Source organism: Pyxicephalus adspersus, chromosome 4, assembly GCF_032062135.1.
Source record: "Pyxicephalus adspersus chromosome 4, UCB_Pads_2.0, whole genome shotgun sequence".
Taxonomy (NCBI): domain Eukaryota; kingdom Metazoa; phylum Chordata; class Amphibia; order Anura; family Pyxicephalidae; genus Pyxicephalus; species Pyxicephalus adspersus.
In genome coordinates this window covers 97,625,284-97,634,251 of record NC_092861.1, presented here as the reverse complement: position 1 = coordinate 97,634,251, position 8,968 = coordinate 97,625,284, and the positions used below count along the sequence as shown (strand labels likewise).

Here is an 8,968-nt window from a genome sequence, read left to right as displayed (position 1 = left end):
GTATGAATGGCACATGAGTGATCAGAAGGGGAATACAGTATGAATGGCACATGAGTGATCATGAATGATTTTCAACAATAAATGTGTACTGTAGTCTTCTTTGGAAAAATAAGACATCCCCCTGAAAATAAGACCTAGGGCATATTTTGGCATTTCAAAAAATATAAGACAGTGCCTTATAATCGGGGAACGAGACCACTAGATAAAATATGGGGGGTTAGAGAGCACCAGATGAGATATGAGGGGGTATGAGACCACCAGATGAAATATGGCTGGATAAGAGAGCACCAGATGAAATATAAGGGGGGAGGGGAAATGAAGAACATATTGGTAATATTGACAGTTCTTTCATTTCTGGATTTCTTGCAGAAAAATACCAGTACCACCTCAAGATGTCTAAGCAGAAGAGACTGGCATATAACGTTGCTTTCAAGCTGAAAGTAATCAAATTTGCTAAGGAGCATGGTAACAGAGCAGCGGAGAGACACTTCGGGCCACCTCCAACTGAGAAAATGATGAGAGTGGAGGAAACAGGAGGATCAGCTCCAAAAGTTGGATAAAAGCAAGCACACCTTACGTGAACCAACTGCAAAATGGCCAGAGTTAGAGGTGGAAGTGAAGGAGTGGATCACACGTAACCGGCAAAATGGACTTTCAACAAAAATTATAATCTTTGAGGCCAAACGCATTGCTGTGGAGAAAGGCATTCAGAATTTCACCGGATCACCATCGTGGTGCTATAGATTTATGAAGAGATCTGGCCTTTCAATGCGCACCAAAACCAGAATTGCACAAAAAATGCCAAAGGAATACGAATAAAAGATTCTGTCTTTTCATAAGTTTGTTATTGATGCGAGGAGGAAGAATAACTTTGAAATTAGCCAGATTGGGAACATGGATGAAGTCCCGCTAACGTTTGATGTGCCATCTAACAGAACCGTAGATAGCAAAGGAGCCAAAACCATACCTGTAAAAACCTCAGGGCATGAGAAAACCCACTACACGGTTGTGCTGTCCTGCTGTGCAGATGGTACCAAACTGCCTCCGATGTTGATCTTTAAAAGGAAAATATTCCCAAAAGAAACAATTCCACGGGGAGTCGTCGTGCACGTTCATGATAAAGGGTGGATGGACGAAAATGGCATGAGGCTGTGGATTGACAAAGTGTGGTCCAAACGTCCTGGCGGGCTTCTGAAGAAATCTTCCTTATTGGCGCTTGACCATTTCAGAGCGCACATTACGGAAACTACTAAAAAGAACTTTAAGGAAGTTAAGACCCAAATAGCTGTGATTCCTGGTGGTCTTACCAGCCAGCTGCAACCTCTGGACATTTCCATTAACAAACCGTTCAAAGTTATGATGCGAGAGGAGTGGAACACCTGGATGACAGCTGGGAACCATGATCTGACGCCTACTGGGCGGATGAAGAGGCCCACTATCACACAAGTGTGTGAATGGGTTAAAAGGTCATGGGACTCCGTGAAGGAGAACATTATTGTAAAATCCTTCAAGAAGTGTGGCATTAGTAATGCCTTGGATGGAACAGAAGACGACATCTTATTTGACACCAGTGAGGAAGAAAGTGATGACAACGACTGCGTGGATCTGTCCTTCCTCATTTCTGATAGCAGCGAAGAAGAGAAATTCTTGGGGTTCGAATAAAAACATTACAGCCTTATTTTTGTTACTTTCACTGTTTACTGACTGTTAATGAGAGTAAAGATAGTTCTTAATATGTTACATGGTTGACATAAAATTGTTCTTAAACTGCTGTTAACTTTATACAGTTGATATAAAATATTTTACTACAGTATTTGGTTCAGAATCTCTTTTTTTCTAGATTTTCCTCCTTTAAAATTGGGTGCGTCTTATATTCCGGAGCGTCTTATACGGGGAAAAATACGGTAATCCTTTGTTTTCTTTTTGTTTTAAATTTTTTTTTTTTAATTTTTTTAATACACAAAAAGGCCAAGCCCCTCTTATTCTGTCAATAGCGCCGCGGCGGTAAAGACTGAATGGGAGTGCAGAGCCTCCTGGGATACGCATGCTATGAATCTCAGGAGGCTCAGAGAACAGGCATGCACAGAGGGACTTTTCTGTCAGTGAAAAAAGAAAGATGGTGATCACACACATGCTCAATGAGATCGGCATTTTAAAAAAAAAAAAAAAAAAAAAAAACATTGCAGGGTATGTCAGGGATCTGTGCAAATAAAGGTGTCATCTCTTTACATTTGTTACAACAATCGCTGTGGGAGATATGAAGTTTCATACAGCTCTCATACTGCTGCTGCTGGTGTACAAAGGTAGGAATATTTCACAGTGCAAAGTGGACGGGGAGTAGCCACAACTGATCCCCGAGGTCTATAGAACACGCCCACCCTCAGAGAGCTCGCGCTAAAGCAGAATCCTTTAAAAAACGATAGGAGATGTGCGCACACACAGAGCAGAAACAGCTGATTGTGACATTGTACACGCCCAGTCAGCTGGTAGTACGCATTCAGAAGGTAGGATTATCTCATAGGACACCACAACAACCCCTATGGGGATGTCAGAGAAGGCAGTGGGTGAGTATCACATAGGATGCTTCATCTACTAGGAATGGGAGAACAGGAATCAGTTCCCATAAGCCGACCAGAGGGAGGGGGTAGGAGAAAAGGGAGTGAAGAAGAATTAATGAAGAGTCTAGATTGTGTGACTGTATGGCTGTAATCAGTTGTGATAGTGTATAAGGGATGAATAGCCAAAAAGATCAATTGAAGGGGTACTCTAAACAAGTTGCTGAGAAGAAATTCATAAAGGGTATATGAAAAACCCATATGTATAATGTGATTAATGTGTATGAAAAAAATTAGTAGTAGGGATAGAAGGCTTTAATAAAGCAATAGCCAATGAAATTTAAGCAATAGCCAATGAAGTAAAACCGAATGCAGTTCAGAATGATTTTATCCTTTTCAACTTTTGTTCATATGCAACAATGCAACAATATCCGTGTATGAATACATAAATAGATATACTGGGTAATAAAACACGTATGCAATATATACAGCCATATCCATGTATTTGTACATATCGATCACAGATAAATGATGCATATCTAGATATCCCTGTACAAATAATTTAGGAATAATACTCTCAACTGTTGGTACCCAATATATTAATGGATGTGCCTGTGTATTGTCATGTAGTAATGGATTAATGGTGAATGTATTAGGCGACAAGTCCCCCCAAGTCCTGGGGGATACCAATCAGGTAATTAGTGTCTAGCGCCAATAAATGGATCTATGATGAGGTCTGTATCACCCACTATTGTTTGTGTATTGTATTCTATGAGCAGTTGATTATTTGCCTAAAAAACCCAGCTGTTTTGTGTGCCTATGTTTATCTGGGGCTGACAATACCTTCTTGCGAGGGAATTTTGATTGTTTAACTTTTGAAAACTGTTCCACTGTTACATTTACATACCTATTTACTGGTAAACTACTAGCCAACCATGGTGACTGCTATACAGGATCAATCTAAATCTATGCATCACTCCTCAAGAGATATATAGCTAAAGTATTTGCAAAATATTATGAAAAATTATACTCCATGGTATGGGTCATCGGTTCAGGTCAGACATTCTCAAATTCTTTTATTACCACTTATATCACCTGCTGACATAAAATCCTAAAATTCTGACATAACTCCAGTGGAGGTTTAAAGTGTGATCAAGCAATCCACCAATGCCAGGGCACCTGGACCAGATGGATTTTTTTTATGTTGTTTTTTTTCTTTGTTTTATTTTTTTATTTTTATTCTTTGATCATTCTTAACTTCCCTCTGGTCTCACAGTCTATATTAAGGTTCTTACTAAGAAACAAAAAGTTTCATACTATCCAATATCCCTTAATAATCAAGATCCAGGAGTTCGCTTGGCTTCAGTACTACTGAAATTGATAGGCCCAGCTCAGTCAGGATTTGTAATAGGCAAGTTTACTACTTATACTATTGGCAAATCTTGTTGGTGCTGGAGCATCAGACCCTTTCTCCTCGTCACCTGCTCTTTTGACATTAGATGTAGAGAAAGCTTTCTACAGCAGTGGCTTCATCTTGTGATGCAGAGGATTGGCTTTCAGGGTCACTTTTTGTCCTTTCCTAAATCCATGTACCTTGCTCCAAAGGCACGAGTTCATGTAACAGGAGTGCTTTCTTCTGAGTTCCTCCTGTGTGGGAGGCACTAGCCTGGGTACCCCCCTATCCCTGCTATTATTTTATTTATTTTTTATTTAAACCTAACTGATATTAGTAGATACATTTTGGAATGATTATTGTTGTGATTATTGTACTGATCATTCCTGTGTTTAAATCTGTACTTCCTTTTTGGTATAGTAGGACTACATGACTTTTTTTATTATTCTTTTCATACAGTACAACAACTAACTCTAAGATAGAAGTATTTTCTAAGAATAAACAATGATTGCCTAAATTATTTGTGAGAGATTTGGCTTTTTAGAATAATGAAGAAGTTAGGTGGAACACTGATTTAGAATAGAAGTGTGTGTATATATGGGACCACACCATGATCTCAGATCCTAAAGCATGACAGCAAAAATGTTTTGTTTTGAAAATATTAGGGGGTTTCATAACTGTCATTGAGACTATAAATAAAATATTTTAAAAGGGGTGAGACTAAAACTAACTAAAGCTATTTCTCTGATGTGTATGCTTTCATGTTTGCTTTTCATTGTTTACTTATTATTTAGTTTATTTTAATTCTCTCATATATAATGTAATACTATATTTAACTTTATGTAAACTTTGTTTAACTTTTTATTATATTAGGAACACAGAGAAGAACATATCACATTTATTCCTCAAGACGTCTGTGTGTCATACATCAGGATCATTGAGGAAGTACTTGGATCACCTCCTGAACTAGATCTTCTCAAGTTAATCTTCAGTTTCCTTTTGGCCGTTCACCCAGCAACAAACACTTATGTTTGCCATAATCCTAACAATTTTTTCTTCTCGTTACACATTGGTACGAGGTTTTCCTTTTTCAAACTGTAGTCTTGCTGTAATGTTTTTTTTAAAATGCTTTTTCTTGGCAATACCACCATTTACTTTTTATTAGGGCAATCTTTTTGTAATTGTAGATTCATACACATTGACTCCAGTCCTATGCAGATTCAGTCATTTGAAACATTTACTGCTTATAAATTTTTTTGTTTACTGCAAGATGTTTTTAATTTACATCGTTTGGCAATCTTTTAAAAATTCTTGCTTAACCCATAGGCATCCATAACCTTCTTTTTGAAAGCTTTGGTGCTCTTTTGATTTTGCTTGGAATGGTGATACATCTCATTTGTTACAAATTGAATTCTAGACCCTTGATATTTTAGGAATACAAAAAAAAGACTGCTTTGAAGCATTCTCCCTTAGGATTTAAAGATTTTTATTATTGTCATAAGGACATTCAAACATAGTAAGGTGGTACCACATCCCAAAAGTTATAGATAATCAAAACAATTTTTTTCCCGGTACCACTATGTCCAATAATATCATATGTAAATAAAAATTTAGAACATGTATTTACCGTATCACTTTTTAAAAACATAAATGCATACTGTTTTCAAAAGATCACTATATTATCAATGTTTTAAGCCATAAAGATACCATCACAGGTTAAAATTTTTTCCAAAACAGTTTCCCAAAATTGAGAGCACTTGCTCACTTCTCAATGCGTTTCGATACACTTTTTCAAGAGGGACATTTTCACCTAATCAGGAACACCTGATGTTTACACATAACAAATTAGCAATTTATTTACATTATGAAAATGAATACAACCTATTCTGTGTGTCATTTGGTAATGTAACATTTAGAACATTTTCTCTGTAGCCACTGTTTAACTGAAGATGTAGTGTATGCTTGTTTAAATATGCTAAAAACATCTACATGTTCTTGTACTTTTTCATATTCATATGACTATATTTTTATTACGCTTGTTCTGCCAGTATTTACAAAGCAATCCTCCCCTCTAGCAGTGCAAATTTATTATCAGCTGGTTTAGTCCTACTTTTTGGCTTATAAAAAAAGGTTTGTCATTACCAAGGTATCACACAAGAAGCATCTTGTGATGGGTAAAAGCAAAGAACTCTCCAGGGACCTTAGCAACCTTTTTGTTGCAAAACATGTTGATGGCATTGGTTACAGACAAATTTCAAAGCTTCTCAATTCTCCAGTGAGCACCATTAAGGCCATAATCTGGAAGTGGAAAGAACATCATTTACACCCTAAACTGTCCACAACTAGGTGCTCCTCACAAGATTTCTGATGGTAGAGTCAAAAGAATATTCAGAAGCTCCAGAAAGACTTGCAATTATCAGGTTCAATTGTTTTAAAGACGACAACAAGTAATGGACTCTATTGACATGGTCCCTGTGCATGCTGATTGTGCAAGACTCCACTGCTGAAGAAAAAGCTTGTTGAAGCATGTTTAAAGTTTGCTGCATAACATTTGGCCAGTGAAATACTGGCAGAATATTGTCTGATTAAGATAAGACCAAAATGAAACTGGGTGTCATTGCACATCACTGAAAAACACCATACCAACAGTGAGGTTTGGAGGTGGGAACATAATGATGTGGGGGTGTTCTTCAGCATATGGTACTGGCAGACTGCATATAACTGAAGGAAGGAGGAATGGAGAAATGTAAGGCAGAAAGCTGCTAGAATGGCCCAATCGATCTCCTGACATGAATCCAATTAAAAATCTGAGGAAAGAACTGAAGATCATAGTTCGTAGAAGAGGCCCCTGGAACTTTCAAAATTTGAATACGGTTTGTGTGGAAGAATGGACCCAACACCTTTGCAATACATGTGACTAGTATCTTCATACAGGAGGCATCTTGAAGCTGTTATTACCATCAAAAGCTTTTCTTCTTAGTATTACCCAATTTCAGTAAGCATGTTTAATATTTATTCCCTGTGCTGTTCCACTTTATTACACATAATTTAGGGACTTGTTTGTTTTGATTTATTTGTGGATTACTTTGGTTTTTTTCTGACATGTAGTGGAAATTTCATGTCAATAGCTCCATTAGAAATATATTTACTGAGAAAAACACTTAGGCAGTCAATACTTGTGAATGCTTACAGATATTTACACAAGGCATATGAAATTAAATATGCTGTTTCCCACATACGCAATGCTTGATGTAAAAACAAATGTCAGTACACGCAACCAATTAGATTTTAACATTTCTTGGGAGTGTAATGAAATTGAAAGCAGAAAGTGCAGTTACATTGCACAAACACCTTGAAGAAAGGATACTTCTGCCCTATGATCAGCTGTGTGTGCTGCAGCTTCAAGAGGTTACACAGATCTTGAACTAAAATGTATATAAACCCGACAAAAACAAAACCTAATATATTGCAGCTTACCAGTCCCTAGTTGCAGTGGCTACATTCATTTTCCTTTTTTGAGCTTTTTATTCCACTATCTTTTCCATGCAGTTTTGCCACATCTTCTGTGGCTCATTCCTATGTTCAGTACATATGGAGGAGCAACTTTTACTCTACTTTCTCCAGATTTTGGCAATGGAATACCTTTCCCGCTTCATTTTCATAACTGTGAACATTTTGTTATTCATAGAAACCAAACTATATTTAGCAAACTGAAAGAGAGGAAAATAAAGAAGCGTACTGTTTAAACTTTAACATTGTTGCAATGTTTATGGGAAATCATTAGTAGTATACAAAATGTTTTTACATGTTTTATGTAATGTACATAAAAACAAAATATGAATTAAAGGAGGTGTTGTACTAATAGTGGATCTTGTTACTCCGAGTAACAAAAGAAAAATGTCATCCCTATCTTTCCTTGCATGTATCCAATTATATGCCCATATTTTTACCAATGAGTAATAATGTATGCATCTGTATATAAAATAGTTTAAATGTAAAGATTTCCATATACATTTTATATAGTTGGAGTTTTATTTACTTCATATTTTTTTCTATTTCCTTTGTTGAAGTCTTGATATTGCACTTTGTTTTACAATAGATGACAAGACATTTCAGGAAAAGTTAAAATCTTTTCTACATCAGAGACAATCTAGCCTTGGAGGCCAATCTTCTTTAAATCATGTGTTTTCGAGCAAATGCCCCTCAGAGTTTTCAGACACACTGGAAAAAGGTAAAAGTTTGTATTTTATTTATTAAAAAGTGACCATATTTTCCACTGTAAACCTTTAAGTAGACTTGTGTAATTTTTTAAAATCAAACTTAATTATAAAGTTGCTGTTGTATTGGTCTTTCAAAAAAAATTTCAGACCTAAAGTACACCCTTACAACTTTATGTGAATTAGTTTGACAAAAGCTTCTGGGTAATGCTGAAAGTTGACTGCAGTTTCTGCCTCCTGCCCAATCCTTTAGGCGTAAGAGACACACTATCATAATGATGGAACAATAGAAAGGTGGAGAGTGGCAGTAGGCATGCTACAACTCTATCCAGGCTACCAAAAGAACCTGGCAATGCATTGGTCTATTTTTCTTACTTCTGTTTTAGGTGGGTGCTTGCAGTATTGCTACACATTTTTTCAGACACTACATGCAGCGTCCAGGGGTGTGCCTCAATAGACTTATAAGCATTTGAAGGCTTAGTAGGCATTTTTTAAATAGTTTATTAAGTATTATAAAAAAACTGAACAAAAATACATCACTTTGCAGCTGCTTGCAAAAGCCTAGGTTACAACTTTTTATTAGCAACTGCAGCATTCATGTGAATGTATTACTTGCCAGTAGTTGCTGTGTTTTTCTACTGCCTAAACAATTATTAATAATTAATTACTGCTTAAACAATTATTAATTAAATTAATAATAAAATGATACAATGTAGCATTTCTGAGGACAAACATACAGGTCAGTAAGCTAATGAGCTATATCTGCAAACAATCATCCACAAAGATCCCCCCTCCCCCCAGTT

The 8,968-nt window shown here is 36.5% G+C and overlaps 1 protein-coding gene across 3 annotated transcripts in view; it reads left to right on the top strand.

Moving 5' to 3' along the window:
• The window catches only part of LYST (lysosomal trafficking regulator), a 204,136-nt gene that overhangs the window by 83,474 nt on the left and 111,694 nt on the right, over window positions 1-8,968 (top strand). For all 3 annotated transcript variants that reach the window (XM_072409083.1, XM_072409085.1, XM_072409084.1), the window contains 2 exons: window positions 4,822-5,020; window positions 8,048-8,179. In XM_072409083.1, the coding sequence (XP_072265184.1) occupies window positions 4,822-5,020; window positions 8,048-8,179 (331 nt within the window). The remainder of the gene's footprint in view (window positions 1-4,821; window positions 5,021-8,047; window positions 8,180-8,968) is intronic.